Below are 26371 nucleotides of genomic sequence, written 5' to 3'. Positions count from 1 at the left end.
TTGAAGCACTGTTCAATGAGCTCTACGATTCCGCAACAATGAACGGAGATAGTGTGCTTGAAATCTGCCTCCTGTCTAAAATGACATAATTGATGCCCCTCCTTCTCTAAACAATTTAACACTAGAAGTCAGGCCATCCCGACCTCAAAAGTCAAATGAAGTCAAATTGCAAGTGAGACATCATGTGCCACAAGGGAATATGCCATCCAACATTTATAATGGTCCTAATAACTCCAACTCTTGCAACAGTGAAGTGGAGACCCTAAAATCACAGATAATCATTCAAAAAAAAAAAAAAAGGATAAGAAAAGTGGTTCATGGGCTCTTGTACACCTACATTAATATTCAACTAGTCAAAGTATGCTTGTGCTTTAACCACATCCTAAAATCTGGAAACAAAACAATTCTATTTTCTGTGAGACACATGCAAGCAAATCGGTTTTAGTGGCCTTATTTAAATGCCAACCGTAAAGAATTGACCATCTGTGGTTTCACAGAAGACACTGACCCTGCCTGCAGACAGCAATGGCAACTTGAATTCCAAACAAAACATAATTCAACTGATCTTTTCTTCATGTCACAATGTTTTTTTTACATAGACTGGTTTTTAATCAAGCATGTTAACCAGTTTGGGTATTTGACAGTAACACCCTGAATATAATTATTTTAGCCTATAACTCGGTAACTTTCCTAAAGTGACCCAAAATTCACACAACAAAGTGTGTATCGTGCTAAAAAATCCGTGTGTTTGTTTTGAGATTAAATGTGAACTAAATTACTCGGTACATCATATTTAAAATACACAGAACAAGTCAGTTTTGCTTACCCCTTTGACAGATGTTTTTTTTAATGGAATCTTGTAACTGTAATTGTGCATGCCATGTTTGCATGTATTTTTATCAGACAGTAGTGACATCAAGAGAACAGTGTATCACAGTTGAAAAGGTTATACATCTTTATTAAGCCCCAACAACTGTAGAATGTTCTTGACATTTACGTTTCAGTAAAATATATTTCAATAACTGTGTGTGTTTTCATGTCTAAGGTTTAAGACGACATATTGTATATGATATTGTATCATATGTTTGATCCCAAAACAAAAACCAGGAAATTCCCCGATCCCTGCTCTTTAAATCATTACATTTGAATTAATCATCCATTTATTTATGTCAGACAGGCTAATTATACATTTTTAAAAAGCTCTGTAGTTCAAAATTAGGTATAAACGCTTAACCATAAATAGACCATTCTATGAAGAACAGTAAATAACTGTAAATTGCTCCCTAATATCAATATCGGCCCCAAAAATCCCTTGTGGGTTGGGCCCTTGTTAACATGGACTTGACATGATCTACGTTGTCATTAGGTCAAGGCTTTGCTGTTCGAATCGAGTAGTAGTTGTCGTCAGTGTTTCTGGGGCCTGTACTACGATGTGAGTTCAACATATCCAGGGTCTCTTTGGGTGATCTGGCTTCACTAACCATAACATTAGAGATCGTGCTTATCAGTCCTAAGATGCTGGTTATCAACCTGATAAGTCAACCCAGAGTTGACAAGACCGTGTTCACATAAAAGGGCGGATTTATCTGCTTTTTACCAATCACAATCATCACCGCAACTGCCGTCAGCAGATTGTCAAATCTACAAACATTATATTCACAAAAACTACAAACTACACTGCTCAATAAAATAAAAGGAACACTTAAACTACACAATGTAATTCCAAGTCAATCACACTTCTGTGAAATCAAACTGTCCACTTAGGAAGCAACACTGATTGACAATCAATTTTACATGCTGTTGTGCAAATGAAATAGACAATAGGTGAAAATTATAGGCAACTCGAATTGGAAATTTCTGAAGAAATTTCAGTGTGAGAGCTGCAGCACACGCTGGTACAATTTATGAGCATTGTACAACAAGTAAAGCACAGTCTCATTTGGAGCTTAAATAACACAAGTTCCTAAATGGAGCTGGTGAAACATAAGAAGTAGTACAGCTCAGCAATATTACTTTCCTAAGGCTAATGGTAAACAAGTTATGAGTCTTAAATACAAAGCAATTAATGACTGACCAGAGGCCTATAGTCAGGCCCGCCCCTCCCTAAACGCAGAACACGCGCTTTGCGTAGGGCCCTGTGATCCATGGGGGGCCCCATTTTGCGCAAGTGAATTGAATTTCCCTTAGGATCAGTAAAGTATCATCATTCTTTGCAAATGCGCAAAGGATGCACGTGCATTTTGCCGAGAGGCGCGCGTAGAGCGCCGCCACCAAGTCAGCCCGAGACAGGAGAGAGCAAGAGAAAAAAGAGACGCAATGATTGAAAGCCCATCTGACCAATCAGCGGCCAGATGGGCCGGCAGGCAGTTTTTTGCAGGTAGAGAGTAGAGAGAGAGAGATGGCTTCCAAACGTCAATACGATTCGGGAGCTAGCAAAAGAAAGAAAAAGTCCAAACAAGAAGAGACTCGTGCTTCACTTGAAGGTGGGTATGTTGTTGAAATAAAAAAGAAAAAAACTTAGTGGCATATAAACTCGTGCTAATCATGAGACAGAAGATATGATAATTGTGTCTAGATGTGGACTGGAGATTACATTTTCAAGCGGCTCTGATGACCATTTATCTTGTTAACTGAATATATTCAGCTTTATTGAAAAAAAAAAAGGAGTTTTTAATTGACCAGTTGGTGGTCATATGTTGGCTCAGGTTTATAGCCTATCAATCTATGTTTTTAATATAAGTATAAAAATGTAGAACCTAAGTACAACATGTGAAAATAAGTACATACAATATTTAAATGTAGAAATATCATCAAATTCAATCATAATGAATATTATTAGTTGTAATCATATTTGCATTGATTGCAATTTAATTTTGTGAGGCTAGTATTTAAAATAATTTCAGCGTGTAGTTTACCATTAAAACCAAAACAAACCTATAAAGTTCTTGTTCCACTGTGGGTAGAGGCTCTTCATTTGATTCATTAGTAATTGTAATTTATTATTATTATTATGTTATTGGAAGGGGGGGCCCAAAATAAAATCCTGCTTAGGGCCCCCACTTGGCCAGGGGCGGCCCTGCCGATAGTACGAAGAGAGCTCAACATATCCTGGGTCTCTTTGGGTGATCTGGCTTAACAAACTCTGACATACAAGATCGTGATTATCAGTCCTACGAATCAACCTGATCCGTCAACCCAGGGTTGCCAAGAACGCGTTCACGTAAAAGGGGCGGAGTTAACATCATTTAACCTATCACAATCATCACCGCGTCTGCTGTCAGCAGATTGTCATATCTACAAACATTTCATTTACAAAAACTACAACCTGTATTAACAATATAAATACGTTAAGACAAACAGGCTCACAAGAGACACAGATGCAGGAACAAATGCAGGAAGGACAAAAAAAAAAAAAAAAGGAAAATCCATCATATGGATGATGACATGACATCATATCTCGTTCCATCCACCAACGCCACAAAGCACCACAACCGGTCCAGGAGTTGGTGGATGCTTTAGTTCAGGTCTGGGAGGAGATCTCTCAGGAAACCATCCACTACCTAATCAGGAGCATGCCCAGGCGTTGTAGGGAGGTCATACAGGCACGTAGAGACCACACACACTACTGAGCCTCATTTTGACTTGCTCCGGAGCAGGTTATGTTGGAGATAAGAGAGCATCTCCGACCACTGACCAATCAGGTCTTTCGATCGTGGAGCTCCTGGAGTTGATTGAGAGGGGGAGGTCACTTCATGTGTCCCGCATGATTTTATGGCCTTTTAAGTTAATGATTTTTTTACACTAATATCCTTCAACAGAGACAAAAAAAGCACTGGAACATCTTAGTTGAAGATGTACAATTACGAATATTTCCTTATGGCTTTGAATTGGTTTTTCATATTAATGTTTAATGTCTCCATGACTGTCAGAGCGTCAGTTTGAATGTAACTTCTCAAAATGTTCTCCTCTCCACTTTAAAGAGTCAGATCAACAATTCAGCTCAGAGAAGAAACAGGAATTACTATCGTCATTTCTAAATGAACTAAATGATTTATTGCTGCAGCTGTGTAACTTTAGTATTTGGGAGCCTGTTTGTTTGAACAAATTTATATTGTTAATATAGTTTGTAGTTTTTGTGACTATAATGTTTGTACATTTGACGATTTGCTGACGGCAGACGCCGTGATGATTGTGATTGGTTAAATAAAGATAACTCCGCCCTTTTATGTGAACGTGCTCTTGTCATCTCTGGGTTGACTTAGCAGGTTGATAATCAGCATTTTAGGACTGAAAAACACAATCTCTCACGTTAGGGTTAGTGAAGCCAGATCACCCAAAGAGATCCTGGATGTGTTGAACTTCGTATTACAGGCCCCAGGTCAATTTCTCTTCTTGTCTTCCCTGTAGTCCTGTTTGGATTATGAAGGATAATAGTTGCTATTTAATCCTTTTCCTAAATGTTGTTAATAGAAATCTGACTCCTCTAAATAATGACCTCAAATCTCTGCACATTCTTTTGATTGGATGAGAGGAATGACTGGAGGCGTCTCTTTCAGGTTAACAGAGTTTATTAACCCAATGAATCAAGAATACAAGTTACAGAGTCTCTGGGTTCAACACTAAGTGTCCCTGACAACAGACAGATACCTGGTCAGTTCGCGAAGTCTGAGCCCCGACTATCTTTCCCTGAACCCTTTTATACATTAGACAGAGAATATCTAACCAAATTATGCATTTGAGAATGTGCAGTTTCCGTCCTCCGATTGGGCAGCTTTTCAAATTATGCGCCTCCTGATGTTTGGTTCCGCTTCTCTCATTGGTGCATCAAACTCCCGAATCCTTTGTCCAATCTGTAGGGGAAGACACTTCCTACCTGTTTCTTATCACAACCTGACATCTCGTCTAGTAACTAATTCTTTTTAAGGAGAAGACAATTTAGGTAATTAAGAATCAAGGCTCATTGAACCTATATAAAAGTGGGTGAGTGATTAACTGTTCAGGGCTTAAACTAAGGAGCTGAAGAGACTCCGCCCCAGGAAGGCAGCCGGCCCAGACAAAGTGTGTCCCAGGATGCTAAAGGCCTGCTCTGCTGAGCTGGGGGAGCCACTTCAGCACATCTTCAACATGAGCCTGCGGCTTGGGAAGGTTCCTGTGCTCTGGAAGACCTCGTGCCTCACCCCGGTCCCCAAGAAGAAAAACCCCAGTGAACCAGGCGACTTCAGACCAATCGCTCTGACATCCCACGTTATGAAGACCTTCGAACGGCTGCTGCTCCAACACCTCAGACCCCAGGTACAACACGCACAGGATCCCCTGCAGTTTGCATACCAGGCAAAGGTGGGCGTGGACGATGCCATCCTCTATCTCCTACACAGGGCTTACTCTCATCTGGACAAAGGGAGCAGCGTGATGAGAATCATGTTCTTTGATTTCTCAAGCGCCTTCCACACCATCCATCCCCTCCTACTGAGAGACAAGCTGACCGAGATGAGGGTGGACTCGTACCTGGTGAGGTGGATCACGGACTACCTCACAGAGAGACCACAGTACGTCAGACTGAAGGACTGCACATCTGACACTGTGGTCAGCAGCACCGGAGCACCACAGGGGACCGTGCTCTCCCCCGTCCTGTTCACCCTGTACACCTCTGACTTCCAGTATAACTCTGAGCTCTGCCACATGCAGAAATACTCGGACAACACTGCGATAGTTGCTTGTGTCAGGGATGGACAGGAGGAGGAGTATAGGAGCCTGATCAAGGACTTTGTGACATGGTGCAGTGACAACCATCTGCAACTAAACACCTCCAAGACCAAGGAGATGGTGGTGGACTTCCGAAGGAACAAACCACATCTAGAACCTGTTTCCATCGGGGGGGTCGACGTGGAGGTGGTCAGGACCTACGGGTATCTGGGGCTGCAGCTGGATGACAAGCTGGACTGGTCGCCTAACATGGACACTACCTGCAGGAAGGGACAGAGTCGTCTGTACTTCCTGAGAAGGCTGGGGTCCTTCAACATCTGCAAAAAGCTGCTGCAGATGTTCTACCAGTCTGTGGTGTCCAGCGTCCTCATCTACGCCGTGGTGTGCTGGGGAGGAAGCTGCAAGAAGAGGGACGCAGCACGCCTGGACAGACTGGTGAGGAGGGCTGGCTCTGTGGTGGGCACAGAGCTGGACTCACTGGTGACAGTGGCAGAGAAGAGGTCTCTGGACAAAATGCTTTCCATCATGGACAACACACAAAACCCTCTGCACAGCACCTTCACCGGGCAGAGGGGCATGTTCAGCGAAAGACTGCTGTCACAGTCGTGCTCCACGGACAGACTCAAGAACTCTTTCGTCCCCCTGGCCATCAGACTGTACAACACGTCACTGTCACGGCAGGGAAGAAGCGCACGGTGATCCCTGGACTCTTTTTTCACTTCTTTCTCACTCCTCATCTGCACTGCCGACCTCAGAGTCAGCCTCCAGTTGGACACTTTAACGCATATTGATAGTCACCTTACTGAGCACTGGTCACTTTAACGATAATCACCCTAATCATCTGGTTCCACCCTACTGTATTGCTATGCTACATCTGTAAGGGTTGACATGATCACCCTAACTAGGTCAAGTTTCACTCTATTGTCTTCAACACTTAATGCTAATATGCTCCTCAATAGTTGGGTACTTAATTGGCAATCACCCGAATCATCCCTGGTCTCACCTCTTTGTCTTAGGACACTTAATGCAAATCACTGCTCACTGTTTAACGACTGTTTAACGACTGTACTCACACCTCGGGCATAAGCTCAAAGACCTCTGTACATACACCCAGCACACACAGCACACATGCTTCTCTCATGCAAACAGCGCACATGCTTCTCTCTCCTCACAGGTTAGGTACACCATGCTACATAAATTTTAAATCTTATGCTAAAGCCTTAACTCTCAGTCACATAGGGGCTGCTAAATCTTGTTTGGGGGATTATTGTATAGAGAGGGGAGGGGGGACAGCGGGTGTGTATTGTAACCGATGTTTTGTACTGTAACCAATGTCTTGTGTCTTGTGTCCTGCCTGTCTGTATACTGCTACTGGATGCCCTGAATTTCCCTCGGGATCAATAAAGTATCTATCTATCTATCTATCTATCTAAACTTGTTTGATTTGGTGAGTGATTCAGTTTAAAGGGCCACATCAAACACATGTTGGAATGTGCACTCACTTCTGCAAGCCCTCTTCACGGAATACCTTTAACCTCTGAACTAAAATCTCAAACAATTAGATTAAAACACTTAGAGTAAAACATGATATAATAACTGATATGATGTAAATCACTCTATTGTCTTCAACACTTAATGCTAATCTGCTCCCCAATAGTTGGGTACTCAATGATAATCACCCTAAGCACTCCTGGTTTCAGGTTATTGTCTAGGACACTTAATGCAAATCACTGCTCCTTTAAGTTGGTGAGCCAATTTACATTCCTGCATTGACTGTTTAACGACTGTACTCACACCTCTGGCACTACCTCCAACACCTCTGTACATGCACATGTAACTAGTTTCTAGAAGGTCAGCACTTTGTTTCTAAGGTTCCTTAACTGTTTACAGGTCTCTTTTAACCAACACATGTTTTTCTCTCCTCACAGGTTATGTACATTATGCTATATAAGTTTTAAGTCTAATTGCTAATGCTAACTGCACAGGTTTAACATATAATTATGTTTATTCTTAGTCACATAGGGGCTGCTAAATCTTGTTTGGGGGATTATTGTATACAGGGGGGGGGGGGGGGGGCAGCGGGTGTGTATTGTAACTAATGTCCTGTGTCCTGCCTGTCTTTATACTGCTACTGGATGCCTTGAATTTCCCTCGGGATCAATAAAGTATCTATCTATCTATCTATCTATCTATCTATCTATCTATCTATCTATCTATCTATCTATCTATCTATCTATCTATCTATCTATCTATCTATCTATCTATCTATCTATCTATCTATCTATCTATCTATCTATCTATCTATCTATCTATCTATCTATCTATCTATCTGAATGTAAACAAACATCATTCAAACTGTAGATATCAAACCATTCCTTTGGACTGGGTGATGAAACTTTATTGCAGTGAACACATTGATTATAAGCCGAAAAAGGCCTAATATTCTATCAATTATTATTTAGTAAGTTTTTGTTTGTCTTTGTTTAATTAAGTATTTGTATTTTTTGTTCCTTCAATTGGGTCCTCCTCTTTTGTTTTTCAACCTGTACATGACAATTAGTCTTCTGAATCAGTTATAGGTGACACTTTCAAATTTGACTTTGATTTAGTCAATCTAGACATATTTTATATTATAACAGTTTCTGGTTGCTCTGCACCATTTATGATGGTAATTTGATACCTGCAGATCCAGGCAAATATGACATGCCAACCTAATTAGTGCGATTATCACACAGCTACACAGCCTGAGAGGATTTGAAGTGGTTTCATCAAAAGGATAATTTTCCTAGGGAATGCTTAATCCTGACAGCGTATGCACCACCAGATCTATCTCAGTTTAGGATGTGCATGGCCTGTCTGCTCAAGTATATGACTGATGTGAAAGAATCAGCTCATACTTGACAAGAGTAGAGTAGTGGAAGCACCACACTGAGTTGTTACTCAGTGAACTCAAGTGATTAGAGTCAGATTGTGTTTTGCAATGGGCACAGTTATTGCCACAATCCTTAAAACAGAACAGTTATTGGAGCTCTGGTGGCATAAAATCAAACCTTTCTACACCAAAATCATTAGCTGGCAGGAGCATAGAGGATAAAACAAAATTACGCCCTAATAACCTTATCAAACGGCTGCAGTTGGTTTGCTAGTTAACATAATTTTTATAAATAGTGTAATGCCTCAGTTCAGATGGGGATTTAAATAAGCTTCCAAATAAAGGCTTAATTGGAATAAAGACATATAACCTACTGTACAAAACCTCAAAAATACCATATGGTTGTTGTATTAACTGTTTATGAACATATATCTGTCTTATGCGTTATTATATCTCAAATCATCTGTTGTTAGTGTCATCTTTAAACAAAAGCATGACTTTGTATTTGTATCTGTTTGTGTGTGTGTGTGTGTGTGTGTGTGTGTATGTATTTATATATATATAAATAAACACACACACACACACATATATGTGTATGGGTGTGTGTGTGTTTATGTGAACACGCAACTGTCTATTTTAACAAATTCGCACTATCATCTTGAAATGATAGTGGGAAATCTTGATCATCTTGTTCCTGTTGTCACCTAATGGTTTACCAAAGTTAAAGGTGCTCTTAACAGGATGGAATATCATTTTGCAAATAAATAATTAACAAAGCCTCCTCTATCATGTTGCCCAACATTCTTGAAAACATGTGCATTCTCATTCAGAACACAATAATTCTCAGTCAAGTATCTCTGCCCTTTCTCTCACTCAAGCATCATATTGTACTACAAATTACCTCATATTGCTAACTGACTCATGATGGCTGAGAAAAATGTCACTGCTGCTGCACAAATGCACCAGCATGTTACTTAACCTGCTCTGTTAAACTACTCCCTCCCTTATTCACCCTTGGGTGGTCTTGGTGTGTGCGCCCCAGCCTTCTTGGCCTCTACAATCGGGAGAGTTCCCGCCCTTTACCCGTTGTAAGCCCACTTCCCAGATCAGACGACGTTTGCCCATCCTCAGGGTCAAGACTGAAGGGACGACTGACAGAGGAAGACCAATGACCCTTTGATACAGGGCATCTAACATACCACTACTACATTGTCAAGCCTCTAAACAAATGCTGGGAGCCACATGGAAGTTCTCAAGGTAAGCTGCCAAATCATTGGTATACCCATGAGATGAAGCAGTGATGTGAGTATTGATCTTGGTCTTTAGGTAATGTAGTTGTGGGATAATCTTTCACATTCTTGAGTCCTCCTCACTCAACCGGATTGTATATTTTGCGTGTCTTCAAATCACAAATTCAACATAATCATGGACTCTAGCGTCAGAAATTCCGATGTCTGTGTCAGCTCCTGAGACACTGTGTAAATCCAAAGGGAGGATTAGCTCTTGACAGAATTCCATTTTCCAGACATTTGGCATACAACACATTTAATCCTATTTGCTCCACTACATAGGCACACTTTCATTCATTTCATTCCTGGTATTACTAAAATGACCCTATAAATTGGATAATATAATGTTTAAAGAGAAGAAATGCAACACATTTACTGGAATAAAAGTAGGTTCAAAACTATAAAAGTTTAATTTCATATCAGACCCTTTTTTTTGGCTTGTCAACAACATAGACTGTCCAAACATACATTACAAAACATCTGTTACGAAGGGGATTCCAACTGTCAGATACTCGGCCAAAACATTTCTGCTTTTAGTAAACTGGTGCCCCTTAAATGAAAATAAAAAAATCGTTAAACTCCAGCTTTCAAGACATAAGATCGGGCAGAGACATTTGGCACTACTTTCTGTCTTTCCTACATTGTTTTGTCAATTTGTCTCTGCTATGGAAATAGATGTGACTAATAGTGAGTGACCCAGTAACAGGCTATCTGCGTATAGTTGTTGCCATGGAGATCAGTCCTGGTATACACGTGCCACGTGACCCAACCAAAATACAGTGAAAGAATAACAGTTTGGGGGCCACAGACAGCAAGCCTGTGGGCTGCCTATTGAGGACCCCTACTATAACGTCAAAGTCTCTAGAACCTAACAATAAGTCATATTATTTAAAAAAAACTACTACTCTAACTTAAACGTTTGCATACACAATCATTTAGAACATTAGCTCAACAAAAGGTCCCAAACTGTCAGTGGAGGTTCATACAGTGAATCAGTGATTATACTTACAATCTTGGTTTCCATCAGAGTGTAAATTGTATTTTCTGTGAAAGTTCTGTCCGTCCTGTAAACTTATACCAATTTAAAACAGTTTTAAGTTTCGTTCCTTTAAATATCCCATGATATCTGCTGCAGTGACATCACTGTGGTGACTGCACACATGGAATAATTTACATGGGCTGTAAATGGCTTCTTATCTACAATTAACTTTACCAAAACAATACATAATGCCTAAAACCTATTACTCAACATAATTTACAATAATTTATGATAATTTTAGTCTGTGTTTTAATTATATATCTCACCCTCTTAAACTGAAGTAAGGTATAGATATGACGACACAGATTATGCAGTTAAAGCTCAGCAACATCCTCAAACAACCACATTAATGTGTTTAGGTAGACAATTGAAGTGCAATCTTTGAACTCAGCTCAGACTCTACCTTGAGGACTTGGACTTGGATTATGGAGACTCGACTCAGACCTGACTTGAAGTTTCCTTTAGTGACTTGAACTCAACTCGGACTCAAGCACTAGTGTGCACTTGACTCAGAATTAAGGTTTGCTTGACTACTAAAACACTACTGTCGACATACTGTATTTCAAAATGTTGTCTCAAACTAACTTCCAATAACCTAGAACCAGGTAAAGAGTTTGAGATCATGCAGGCCTTCAGCTTCATGGTATATAGCTGTAACACTGCCAAACTGCCATCAACAAACTAATGCATAACTTAGAGCCCTAAGATACACTAGGGCAAAGAGTGTCAGTGTATTCAATACACATCTACACAATACACTGTATTGTGTAAATGTTTGTTTTCTCATTTCTGCCTGACATAGTTAAGAGCTAAACAGCAGCACTCCAACCTCTCAGTAAAATATATATTTTTAATATTGCTGATACAATAAAATGTTCTATTAATTTGCTAGAGGTCCTGAATGCTCATCGCTACCTCTTACTTGAGACGACACTGCCAAATACTCCACTACTATTACCAAGATACCCATCATGTGCGCTCACTCCAATGCATGTTCTGTTTAATACATGTGAAAACACATGCAAAATCACACCCTCAAATACTCAACAGATTTGGATTTATAATAGCTCTAATTGCATCTGAGCCCATAAACATTGATAAACACCGCTTAGTTTTCATTGTGCACACATTAAAGAATACAGACAGGTATTCCAGCAGAAAAAAATAGTAAATACATATTTATTTCACATTAGGCACTCTGAACTGCATACATTTACAAGGAGCCTGTTCAGTCATGAGCACAGAGGAAGAGCAAGCCTTGCTAAACAGGTTTGAATGTGAATGATGAAAAAATTCCACATCATTTGCTAATTAATAAACTTCTGCTTTCAAATGGAAGTAAGAAAACAATGACATGCTACAGCAGAGGTGAGGAGGTGAGCAAAAGAAAAAGGTTAGTACAGTGACAATATGTCAATATTGCTTGAATAGCCCATTGATATACCAATTAACATGCTGTACATGTAAGTGTGAATGTTTTGAGTCAATATTAATGTGCTAAAATGATCAGCAATTTAAATATATTCTTTACAACCTTAATGGGTCCTTTGAAAGAACACAACTTTGACAATTGAAGGTTGCTGCAAAAATCAGATGATGATTTCATAGCTGCATATGTAACTTGATTTGTAACAAGACAAGTTATTTTGTCTTTTTAAAAAAGACAATTATTTTTATATTTTTAAAGTAGTCCTTAGTCTTTGAATTAATTAACCAATGGGATTAAAGACATGCTTATGACAGTCCTCAAGAGCTCTGACTTTTAAAAATCATCAGATTCAACTCCACGTGCAGACATTCATGGTTTATACTGACCTTTTCCTCAAACTCCAGGCACTTTAAGCCGAATAATGCTACATCTTTGTGCTCATTGATTTTCAGGGCAGACACTGAGGTCTCAAGTCAGCAGAGGCCAAGCTGAGAGAGGCCTTTTGTTCGTGAAACCAATCAGAATAGAGGTCTATAACCAGCCGGTAGATTTTTCAGGATAAGTTTTTTTTTAAAGAAAGAAATGCCTGTTTAAACCCACCCTAACGATGTTCAAGTAGACTGTTAATTTATTTCCTTTTAGTATGCTTCCACTTTAAAAGTTGTAAAACAGGTATACTTCATGTATGCCTTTCCTGGTTGTTTGAGAAAACTACAATTGCATAGCCTCTCACAAGGAATGTTAAGGCTCTGGGTGTTGCAGTTAAATTGAGATTTATTGTTTGTCACTTAAGCTAGTGCATTGTCCTTATCCTGCAGAGACTGGATAATGTGTTTATTCTTGGAAGAAAATGTTACATGGGTAATAATGTTAACCCGTAGCTAAAGGGTTAAAAGCAGAGAAGACATGTCTTTGTCCCATGCTCCTCCTCTCGATGGAGGAGTCTCTACTGTTACTGCTAGATCTTTAACAGAATAGTCCTTTAGGTCATTAGGCAAGAGAGTAAGATCTTTTTCCTTGAGGCAATGGCAGAATTCAAGTAGTTGTCTCACTCATATTCTAGTGGTATGATAATATTCTCAAGTCACGTTTAGACAACCCACTCATGGATCAGTCTCCTCTGCTCTATACTGCCTCTTGCCTCATTCCTTTTGGATTCACTGAAAAAAACAGAAGTGTTTGTGAATGCTGGCATTTACCCCCCCCCCCCCCCCCCCCATTCACTGGTACATTATGTGCTTCCTTCTGATTCAAGTACATCCTGTAACACCAACATCAATGATAACAGATAGTAGACATACTCACCTCTGTCTAGCTGCTGAGATTGATAGAACCAGTATCGTTACCACAAGTTTCCATCGTCATTATTTTCTCTGCCCCCACCTCGTCTCATCTTTATGAAATTAAATAACTAAATGTGTGAAACTGCTTCAAGCAACATCATGTTGGATAGTTTGATGCTCTTCACACTTCGGCGGCACTCTGAGTGCAAATGCACTGTTTTATAACACATAAAACCAACGCTAAACCAGGTGTCAAAAACATCACTTGCAACCAACTACTTTTTAACTTTAATTCAAATACATGTTTCAACCCCATCAATACTCACTTGGGACAGTACTTAAATGTGTAATGGACCAGTCAGTTTGAGGCAAAATAAAATATTAAGCTGTGGCTTACTTATTTAAAAATATGGTTCTTTGAAGCTTTTAAACATTTTAATCATGTATAAGTGAACTTCACACATTAGACAAGTGTTGTCTAAAGCCCCGTTTCCACACAGCAGTCTGGTACGGATCAGTACAGTTTGGTACGGTTTGGTTCGATTCCTAATCTGCACTCTCGGACTTCTCCTTGCAAGAGACGGGACTTAATCTCCCATAGCCAATTGAGAGTCTGTATTCAGTAAACCAGCTAATGAGAGCAGAATCTGAATCACTACCCTGACAGACAGAAGAAAACGATAATACTGATATTAAACAATACTAAATAGACCAATTTTCAACCGGGCTGCAATAAAAAAGGCCTGATATCACTACCAATGTGACCTGTCACATCTGAAACTAGCCAATCACAGCATTGCCACCTCCATTGACATGTTGTGGAGCAGTGTCATTTGCGTACATGCTATTGCCACAGGTTTTCAGAAAAAGCAATTTAATATGGAGCTTATATTGTGCAAAGGCTGCAATTCTCTAATTATGCTTGCACATGAATGATAACATTGTTTTGTTTGTTTTATGACCTCCACATCAAACACTTTTTGCTTTGTTTATAGTATAATTGCAAACATTCTTGGTTTTCTATGTAAATGTGACTGAAGAGCAGTGTGTACTGTTATTCTTTGATCGGAAGTGTGCTTTGGGCATTGACCTCAGAGGGGACATGTGATGTGATTTCCTTGTATTTGGCACTGATGTCTGAGGTGGGATGAAATCTCATTACAATGTCTATGGGTGTATTCCACAGATTGGAAATATTAATGGATCCCAAGTGACGTCACCCATATGTTACTTCAGGGAGCTCTGGAGGCTCATCGCAGCCACAATGCTCCAAATTCTGTCTCAGGATTTCAGACAACCAAACGACAGCCTAAGAGCTGCAGCTGAGGCGAGTTTTAAGCTTCCTGACATACCGCTGCTTGAGCAGAAGTCGTATTGTTCATAAAATCCAAACATAAGGAGGTTAATTGTCATTGTAGTTGTCTGAGGAAGAAGACGATAGGACCCCACACTTACTAAAATGCAACAAAAGGTTTAAATCACAATCACGTTTTGACAAGAGGTCTTTTTCAGATTTTTTTAACAAAAGAAGGGAGCCACACCCATTTATACAGACTTCAACACACTTCCCATGAGGACAATAACTAATCAAAATCAATTTTGTATAAGGCTGTAAACATGAAAAAAGGGTCATTTTTGAATTATGGTGTGTATGTGACTTTATTTTTCAGCACCAAAGGTTTTTGCTTGGCGTATTCTTGTCACGTTTTGGGTAGGAAACAGGGAGAGGAGGACCCAAGTGCAGAATCACTCATAATTTATTTTAACAAAAAGGCAAAAACAAAAACTTACAAGGAAAAATCCAAAACGTTCCAAAAGGCAAAAACAAAGAAAATCCAAAAAGGCCACAAGGAGAAAACACAGGGAGCAGGGAGAAGCAACACATTCCAGGAACACGAGACAATGACCATGACAATACAATACAACCAACAAGAAACTGAGGCAAACAGAGACTAAATAGACAAGGGGTAATCAGATGCAAGTGAGACTAATGAGACAGGTGAGGAACATCAGGGTAATCAGAAAGGCGGGAAACATACATACACAGAACACGAGGGAAATAATAAACTAAAACAAGATTAAATACAGAACAAAAAACCAAACCATGACAATTCTGGGGTGAAGAAACAATGCAGGGGTAATTCCTGCTAAATCCTCATTTGATAGGATCATGCAGAAAGGTGACTTCTTGCTAACCTTATGGTCTTAAGTTGATCTTAACTTTTTTGTTGTTGATGTCTTTATTTCAAGGGCTGCAGGAACAAGATGTAGGCTGGAGATGAGACACTGTTGAGAATCTGGGTGTTGATTTGCTTGGAATTCTTAATGGCTCACAGTAATACTTTTGGATGTCTGACAATATATTTGACATTCAATAGGAGAGCCAGGTTTTGGATTGGATTGTTGGGGATAATGTTAAAGATATTTATGAAGACATTTGTTACATTGAACCAGTGCTCGACTTTCAGTAAATCGCTGTGGAGAAAGTTGTGCGGGCTGGAGCTGGCTCTTTATATCATCTTTGTTAAACGACTAAACTGAAGGTTTGATCAACCCCTTCTTCCTCTGGGCAGGCTTTAGTGATGTTACACACAGACATGACATTAAGGTTAGGTTTTTTAGAGCGAATAGGAGTGGGAACTTGTAACAAAGTCTCTGCTACTTTCGCATACTGAAACTATTTTAAGGCAAAAATTACCAATGCATTGTATTTTTTTTTTACCCTATCCTCACATAAGTCATGTGAAATTTGTATCCTTTAAATATAATGCTCTATACGTTCATGTTCTTGAATCCTCCTGTCAAAGGGAATTATTTAACATCCACAAGTGCAGACATTTTACACAACTGAGGTCATCCGTTATCTGTCTCAAGAACAACTCCAGAACTGTGTTCTGCATCTATAAACTAAGTCAATGTATAAATCAATCAATCAATCGTTCAATCACTCAGTGAATCAATATTTTATTCATATAAGTCACACTTTTTTTAAATCTTAAGACACTTTACAAAACAAGATTGCTCGAAAGCAGTTTGGTTTGAACTAAGTCTAAAAGACAGATTGACGGCTTTGACAAAAAATTCATTGAATTTAGTTTCAATAAGTCCGTAGGAGAAAAGGAGGAATCTGCACTAGGTGACTAGGGAGGGGAAGGGGTGTCACCTATTTTGTCTCCAATGTTTAGAATTGTATGATTAAAAAGCTTATCAGATCATAGTTGCTGAGTTGTAAAGGAATACATGGCTCAGTTGAGCTATGACTCTCAGTCAGCCTGGCTTCAGTGCTGAAAAGGTATCTCAACTGGTTTTTATTTTCTAAGATTACCGTGTAGTAGTAGGAAGCTCAAGGATGATAATTCTTCCATTGTGGATGGAGCGGCAATTTTTTAATGGCTTTTGCAATCTTCCTTTTTTCGTTAAGAATTACATTTTTTTACTTTGAATAATGATCAACTTTGGCTCCATGCAAAGATCGAGTACATAAATTAATTCATGCCAAAAATGTGCCATATTAAAATATATCTAAAAACTTCATTAAACTTTTAACATAATGTATAGTTTCTGTTTCCATTTTGACCTAAATTGACGGTTTTTGAGGATTATCCTACATCTGAATCAAATTCAGCACTTCTCTACTTTCAAGCTTTTTTTCCATATTCACTGAACTGCCTTTTAAATCTTAAAAAAAGACAGAGAAAACCTGTGGACAGTAGAAAAATATGGTATAGCAGAGACCTGTAAATCTGTAGTAAAGATTTGACTAAGGCTTTTTAGAGACTATTGTAAAAAACTATTGTATTGGTCAAGTGTTCGTGGATAACATTTTTTTTTTACATTAGAATCAGTTCCCCTTGCCTTTGTCTTAACTCCAAAATGTAGTCTTAATGAAATATGTGTTGCGGGAATGTTTTACTTATTCAGACATCCATCCTGTGTTAATTATTTATGCTGGTTTTGATGTGAGTTTAGGTATATGTTCAACAGCCCTCTTCTTAAATTCTAGTGCACATGCAATTTTTAGCATCCACTTTGAACAAAATGCCCTCATGTAGCTGATCGCAAAGAAAGAAAGAAACAGAGTGAAACTGGTCAGGAAATGAATGGATCTTTTTCTTTTCGGGGGTCAAGGATTGTCGACTTTCTCTCTAAATGTTATGGTCCTCAAGGCATAAGCCTAAATCATGGGCCCATGTGCTCTCCCTGAGAAGGTAATAAACCTCTGTCTTACAAAGAGTCTATAAATAAAGTTTGAGCTTGACTTGCTGTAGGGATAAATGAAACACATCCCCAGTTAAAAGTTCCCTTTCCTGAACAAACCCAAAGGTTTGGCTGAAGGAAAAGGCCAAACTGAGGAAGACAAATAAAAGATCTATTATGAACTCACAAAGAATGCTTTCTCTGTTTTATCGTACACTCCCTGTCCAGCCAGGGGGCACTTCCTCTGCGTTTTTGTTCAACTCTCAAGCTCCAGGAGAGTTTCCGATAATCCAGATAAATGCATCTTACCCTGTGGCCTAGCAGCATTACATGAGATGCAGTTGCAGACTGGTAAAGAAGCTATACACAACTGATAAACTGCCTTATTTATTTAGATAATATTTGACTTATATGATGCCAAAAAATCATGAAATTAGCTTTAAATGTAAAGAATACTCTAAATGTTTTGCTTCTTATAGCAGATTTCTTTGGGGAAATTTTGATACTTGAAAAAAGGGAGCTGCAAATTAAAGCTGCATGTTACTTTGGAGCAGAAAGTTTCAGACTTTTATGATTTTAAAGTCAACACTATTTACACAGTATGTTGCCTGAACATGAAGTAATGATGTTTTTCATCCTTACTTTATGTTAAGAATCTTCTTTTACTTGATCACTTTTAACCACTTTTAGGCTGCTATTAGAGGTTGCATGTTTTAAATGGACCAACACTCATGTGAGTCAGGGTTCAACACAGTGAATTACTTCCAAACAATCCTAGTACAGTAAGCACATTGAGCCTCACCTGTCGTATGAAATGTACTTGACTTGACTAGTATTTATAATTATAACCTCAAAACCGAATCATACATTATCATTATTTACATACAACTTGAAGATCTAGTGTATTCTGATGAGGTGTAGTGTGTGCACTATTGTTGAGATTGGTGTACAAATGAATACACCAAAAAAAGCTTTTGAAGAGACTGGATAAAAAGATTTCTGAGTAGTTATATTATAAGTAGCATACGTTTCTCAATTGTGTGAAGATTACTTGTAAAAATAGGACATTTATTTTTGCACTAACAATATTGACTGACACAAAGTCAATATTAAAGTTTTAGATAAAAGATTTTGGATCCCTTGAGCCTAAAATGATTTCCTGGCAAATCAAACAGTTAATCTTCTTAAGCCTGCAATTGTGACTGCTTAGCGATTGAAAGATCCATTTATTTGACCTCTTACATTACATCGCTCCAAAATTGGTTAAGTTAGTAAACACTATACATTTGTTTTTTTCATATAGCTTTTTTCTCTTGTGAAAACAGTAGTTTATTGTGTTCTCTTTGCTTAGAACAAATAATGTGTTATGCCAGATGAGCAGAACTAAAGATTCAACGATAGTTGGCCTTAAGCAAGCTTCAGTTCGCAGACGACTGGTCAACAAATAAAAAGACTCTTTTGTGAACCAGAGGTGGTGACGTCAATTGAGCTGCATAAAGAAATAAATTCATAGTTGAGCTGCAACAACACAGCAGTAGGAGGTTGGGTCTCAGTGTCTTCCTCATTTTTTTAACTTGCGTAAATAATGAGCCTTCAGCCCTAGATAAATTAAGTGGGGCTAGTGACTGCTCTTTGCATATGCTAGCTCATTGTCCACAGTGTAGGCTGTGACTAGATGAAGGGATTATGGACTGTTAATAGATACGCTTGATCAATTACTACTCAAATAAGATGTTGGAGATGCTTGAATACAGCCACTATCAGGTAAGATGGCTTTTATGTATTTTAGAAAAAACAACAACAAACAAACAAACAGATAATTGAATCCGCTATGTCTGTTAGTAATTGAGAGTCTGAAACTGAAGTAAATACATATGTCTTTCTTTCTACAATATTCAGCACAGGCTCATGAACTGTCAAAACTGCATCATTGGCTTTCTTTGGTCTTTGTCTAAATTTGATAAATGCAGTTCAGAGCCCTTCATAAATGGCATTAAAGTGTAAAAGCTAAAGAAAAGTTTGCATTTGCTGCATCCATTTTTGAAGTGTTGAAGGATTTTAACTGGTCCTATATGTTTATAATAATAATAATAATAATAATATGAAGATTATTATTATGGTCATTAGCATTATTTCTGGGCAGAAATTATGTATCAATAAAATATGCCTGTGGAAGAGATGAAAACAGTGAAAATATATCTTCAATACACGTTTGAATAATGAAATAGATTTCCATAAGTTTAGATAGGTTGAATTAGAATGGAGCTTTGAGGTCAACTGATGATCTTCATACACAACAGATACACATTTTTACTGCATTGTAAAAAAACAAAAGATTAATTTGTTTTTTTGGTTAAAAAAAACAAAAACACACAAAAACAAAACTAAAGAAACTAAGTTTCTGTGGTTTCAGGCAAAGCTTCTGATTTGACTTAAAAATGGATGCAAACATCATAAAAGTTATTATAAGATATCTTTACATTAAAAGCCTTATTTTAAAATAAACTGTTATCAACACATACAAAGTAATACGAACATTCATTACAAGTATTATTTGAAATCACTAATCCTTTTTTATTTGTCTTTCAAACACATTAGTTATGGTTTGCGATTCTTGGTCCTTCTTCTTAAACAACAATATTGGACCTGATGAAGAAATAAATATGTTTGTAAATTCTTACTTGTGTAGGTGCAGCCTCACCTGGACAATCCCACAAAGTACCACATCCAGCAAGCTCAGAGGCAGCAGGTGAGGCACTATCTATCAACCACCCTGGGTGGTAAAGCCGGCAGTCAGTGCCCCAGTCAGCCCCCAGAGCATGGCATGCCCCCCGGGCCTGGCAGCAGCGCTCCAAACAGTCCAATGGCCCTGCTTACTCTGAGCTCCAACTGTGAGAAAGAGGTGTCTGCTCATTAAACCACCTAAGACTGTGACTTTTATTGAAATTAGGATTACCCAATCAACCTTAAATAATTTTAAATCAAACTTGGCTTCTTAAAATACAGATGGATGATGTCATCGATGATATAATAAGCTTGGAATCAAGTTACACTGACGATGTTCTTGGACTTATGGACCCTACTCTACAAATGAGTAACCCGGTAATTTTCATATTTTTTTGATTTTTAAAATATTGCTTTTACAACACTATCATTGACCTAAATTAAATATATCCTTTTCTTTTTATTTAATTCAGCAGCTCCCTATGTCTGGTAACCTTCTGGATGTTTATAGTAACCAAGGACTCCAACTACCCGGCATTGGCATCAGCAACTCCTGTCCATCCAACATTAAGAGGGAATATACAGGTAAACATTAAAAACACTGTTTTGCCTGCTTGACGGTTTTCTTGATTGTCTGTACTGATGTATATTTGGGTTTACTTAAAGTTGGAATCATGGAGTGTGATATAATTTCATATTAAAGTTTGTTCACTTTTCTAATACTTGACTATTAATTTAGGTAATATAATGTGATTATATTTAATAGAGAGTGGAGGAAAGTGAAGTTCAATATGAAATAAAATATTATTTATGACAGTATCCTTAACTTAGATAAAAAATCAACCTCTTTAAAGTAGAATGGAAAAGATGCATGAAGCCTTGAAAACAAATTCAATATTGTGTGCAATTTGGAAATGCACAAAATCCTATTAAGTCACTTATTTGCCAAATAGTAACTCCAGCGCCTGGCATGAAGCAAGTACTGGACAAGAATGGATCCTGTGACCAGTATGAAAGCTATCACAGGTCAGAGGGCTTTCCAGTAGGTAAGCACAGCAAAATGAACTAAAGTAAAAATGATTATGTTTTGCAAAGCGTAACAGTTTCTTTTCATTTTCACCACAGTTGTATATAGCATTTTGTGTATTACTTAATTTGCACACAATATAAACAATCTAATATTATAAATGTGTGATTGGCATGACTTCAGTTTTACTTCCAACTAAAATCCACAAAACTATTTCCTATTTGCGAGAAAGCAAGATAAAGCATAAAAAAACAAATGTTCAAAGAGCTCGAAGAAAGAGTGATAACAATTTATTTATAACTCGTTTAAAATAATTAATATTGGCACATCCTGTTGCTTTTCAGAAGCTGAAGTACGTGCTCTTGCTAAAGAGCGACAGAAGAAAGACAACCACAACTTAAGTGAGTCAGTCAAACAATTGTATTTTATAGTGAGCTTTCTTAATGACTTTGTTAAGCAGTTCTAACTTACAGTCTGAAGATGCTGGTATCGCTACCTTTTTTTTTAAGGTATTCCAAAAAATACCGCGGCAGCCTTCCAGAGAGTATTTTTCTTTAAATATTATTTATTAAGTATTATTATCATTCTACTTTTCATGCAGAATAACTGAATATTGTTGAAATTATTAGAAATAATAAATATCGATCTAACAATGGTTTGTTAACACATTTTATGAACTGTTAGTGCTTACTTCAGCACACTGTCTAACTTGCAAATGTACATTCATTAGCAATGTTTCGGTACTTGACTTTCATCAAGCCTGATGAATGTCTACCACTGAAACGTTGCCGGTAACTGTATGTAGGCATGTTGAACAGAATGTGGGAGTTCACCTTTCATGGATACATTAGATGTACAAAGTATTTTTCTCTTATAAACTGTAAGTACACCTTTACAAAATGTCGAAGCCCATTTCATTAATTGAACATTGATTCTTTTTTTAAACAAATGTCAGTTGAACGAAGACGGAGATTTAACATAAACGATCGCATCAAAGAACTCGGAACCCTGATACCTAAGTCAAATGATCCGTAAGTGTTTTGTTATTTATTCTCATGAACCAACATTGTAAGCAATCTATCAGGTTCTTCTCTTAGTTTCTCGAACCCTAAACATTTAATGGTATGTTTGTTCTGTAAAGGGCTGTAAATAGTTTTATACTTTTATGGCAAGTTGATCATCTGACACTGACTGAACCCTTTGTCTCCTAAATACCCCAGAGACATGCGCTGGAATAAGGGCACCATTCTGAAAGCCTCAGTGGACTATATCAGGAGGCTACAACGGGAGCAGCAGAGAGCCAAGGAGCTGGAATGCCGACAGAGAAAGCTGGAGCACGCCAACCGCCATCTGATGCTTCGTATACAGGTAGGTTTTTTTCTATGTGCTTTTACTTAGTCAATGTCTTTGCTTGTTGATGAAAATGGATTACACCAGAGCTGAAGCCTGAGAAAAGTCTCTTTGGCCAGATAGTTCTTCTCTTTGCACAGTAAACATAACACCATTCACACTATTTGATGTGAATAGGGGAATTTGCATGCAATACAGCTAAACTAAGTTATTGAACAACATAATCATCATAGTTAGAGGTACAAGTCAGTATGTTATCAAACAATATATTTTCTGTCACATTTTGTTTGTCTGTGTAATCATTTAGGAGTTGGAAATCCAGGCCCGAGCTCATGGTCTCACAGTGGTATCATCCCAGTCTGTCTGCACAACAGAATTGATGGCCAGAGCTATCAAACAGGAGCCTCTCCTGAGCGACTGCCCCTCAGATCTCTACCAACAAAGCACAACTCCAGACATGTCTCCTCCAACCACACTTGACCTCAACAATGGAACAATTACCTTTGACCAGATACCAGCAGATGCTGGGGACTCTGGCCCATATGGAAACACCAGGACTTGTAAAATGAAAGAATTGGTAAGGGATAACACCCTGTCACCAATTTCACCAAGTGATCCTCTGTTGTCCTCCATGTCCCCAGATGGCTTCAACAACAGCCATCACGATTCCAGCTCTGGTATGGAGGAGAATGATCCAGGCTGTTAGCATCATTTAATGCAATAAGTTACAGTTGTACTGAGACTTTCTTTCTGCCCATTAATGAGGCACATCCCCTAAAGTGACTTAAAGGTCCAGTGAGTAGGGGGATAATGAAATTGAAAATTGTTTTATTTGATCTTTTTTCCTGTATTTTTCTCATGTCCCCCTTTTCATAACCCTGATATTTAAATACAGTATTTTAATACTTCCTATTTTGTACACAGTATTTTCAGCAGTCACAGAGGAACAAAATACTACAGTCTGATGTTATATACACTGGTCAACAAAAGTTTTTTTTTTTTTTGGTCCAAAATCTACTTTTAGGGAAAAAAGAAACTTGACATTGACAATTGGTAGAGAAGTGCAGAGAGCTGTTCTTTGTTCTTAAGAAATTGACCTGTCCTTCTGAGAAACTTTTTCTGAAAATAATCTTTTTAATTCATAATGTGCTTACAAACACATTGTGATTCTTTTCTTGGTCTGACTCAATATAGCTCGATTACAACCCATAGAATTTTATGACCATTGACACCACCACAAAAAATCCATGAATGGGGCAGGGGGGTAATATACATAGATCAGAATAAGCAAAGTTGAAAGGGAATAAGAAACTTTAATCTCCAAGTTTGTTTGTTTTTTTTTATTTATGATAAAAATCTCACAAATGTTTCGCGTCAGAAATAAAGTCCAACCACACGTGTAAAAATGTATTTTTTTTCTGTCCTTTTTGTTACATTTGCAAATCTCTAATGGTAAAAGATAAATGGGCTTCAGCTTGTATAGTGCTTTTCTATCTTCTGCTTCAAGCACTATTACAGCTCATGTCACACCTACACATTCCCACACTGATTGCAGTGGTTGCTATTTAAAGTGACCCTCAAAAGTAAGTATTCCCAGTTTTTATACACATTCATACACCACCGACTATGCAGCAAGAGCAATTGCATTTAAGCAACGACACATCTGACATGTTGCTGCAGAATTGGCCCACTCTACTAATTTTACTAACTGTGCCACAGCTGCCAATGTCACGTATTGCTTGATCTTGAGCAAAGTTAACTATAGAAAACAGCTGTCCAGACTTTTCACTTGTTTTAGGTGGGCATTTTTCATCTAAAATGGGTTGATTAAAGTAAATAATCACAATAAAAAGCAAAAAAACAACAACGACAACCACAAGGCACAAACACTACTGTGCAGCATGATTTTTGAATTGCAAAGTATTCGATGTGATCCTATGTAGGCGTCATCCAAGTGTAAATATTTTCATTAAAGAGAAATTTGAAAAATTATTATGGTCACAGTTAAAAGACATCATCAAATGTATAGAAACTTCCTCATCTATTTTCTCAGTTGAAAGCAAGTGTTGCAAATCTCAGTGACTGTGTGCTGCCAAAACCACCTCATCAAGAAGTGAGACTGAGTGATATGTTTAGCTAAATATTCAGGTGTTTACCAGAAAACACAACTTTCACATTCAAATCAACGGCGCGGGAGATAGGTCTGTATGTAGGAAAACATTTAATCTGAAAAGCGAAAGGGCAAGAATGCCTTTGTGAAAGACTGGAACTCAGTCTGTTTTAACAACAATTAATTCAAATTCGAGTCTATTAACAAATATCAGTGTGTAATTTCTGCAACGACCCCTTCTTTCTCATCACCAACTCTATTCTTAGAACTCCAGCAGTTAGTCAAAAAGTAAACACAGCAACGGACAGAAAAAGATTTTTGGCTGAAACAGTTGTCCTTTTTTAAGGCTATATTGTCTGACAGATCTGTGTTGGGAACAAACATGCTGCCATCTGTATTGAGATATTTATAACTTGCCTCTGTTGTGTTGACCAATAGGATATACAGCATTTATTGAATCAAAAGGATGTTATAGCTGTATGTGTACTTAAGTTGGGTACAGTGGTATTTTGTCAAACAATCCCTCTTCCTACTCCTCTTCCTATGCATAACTTCTATAATTATTACATAATATTTTCTAATTTCTGGGAGCAAAAGAGTGTTCAGGCAAACTTCTTGATGCACCACTTGCCAACAGTCTATTCTATATAAAAGACTAAAAATGTGTTGATATACAGGAACATTGTAAAACTTGTGTAAATGTTAAATCTTGTTCTACAATTCTGCAAATGTACAATTCAGAAATCAGAGAGTAAGTAAAATATAAGCAAGGATCTAGAAAAGAGGAAACATTGTCAGTGAGTGCAAACAGAAGAGCTTTAAATTGGATTGGACACAGATGCTGACAGGCAATGCACATAGGCAAAAGACATCAACAGCTGTTCTTGAGAGCTCTTATCAGCATAGAAACCCTCTTAAAATCGTTATCAAACAAAACAATTGTAATTATCCTTGTCAATCCTATCCAAACCATCGTCATCATGATCATTAACTTTTTCTTGATCTTTTTAGGCATTATCCTTAAAAGATTTGGGGAAATGTACTACGCAGTCCCCACAATCCTTTGCTGAAATTCCTTCTTAGGGTTGTTCAAATAGCGCACTGGCATGATTGATCACCCTATGAACTCTAAGGGAGAAGAAGAGTATAAATGTGTTTCTGTGTTTTTATCCCTGCTTAAAATGGTGACGACTTCATTAAATATGTGGGTAGCTATTTATTTAACAGAGATGTTAATGTCATAGTGTCTACAATTACATAATCCCTGAAGAGATTTTATGATGGGCCCTAATCTATTTAACTGTCCTTCTATGCCCATTATCACTAGAGAGAACATGTTATCAAGTTT

The 26371-nt window shown here is 38.0% G+C and overlaps 1 protein-coding gene across 1 annotated transcript; it reads left to right on the top strand.

Annotated features, from left to right (window-relative positions):
* Nucleotides 1–9604: 9604 nt before the first annotated feature.
* mitfa (melanocyte inducing transcription factor a) lies at nt 9605–24284 on the top strand. The gene is made up of 9 exons (XM_079340530.1): nt 9605–9832; nt 20502–20714; nt 20819–20914; nt 21010–21121; nt 21490–21582; nt 21908–21964; nt 22519–22594; nt 22784–22931; nt 23221–24284. Exons 1-9 carry the CDS (start codon nt 9818–9820, stop codon nt 23617–23619), a joined length of 1209 nt encoding a protein of 402 aa, XP_079196656.1. The 5' UTR covers nt 9605–9817; the 3' UTR covers nt 23620–24284.
* Nucleotides 24285–26371: the final 2087 nt, after the last annotated feature.

Source organism: Symphodus melops, assembly GCF_947650265.1.
Source record: "Symphodus melops genome assembly, chromosome: 4".
Taxonomy (NCBI): domain Eukaryota; kingdom Metazoa; phylum Chordata; class Actinopteri; order Labriformes; family Labridae; genus Symphodus; species Symphodus melops.
This window is presented reverse-complemented; position numbering and strand designations above follow the sequence as displayed.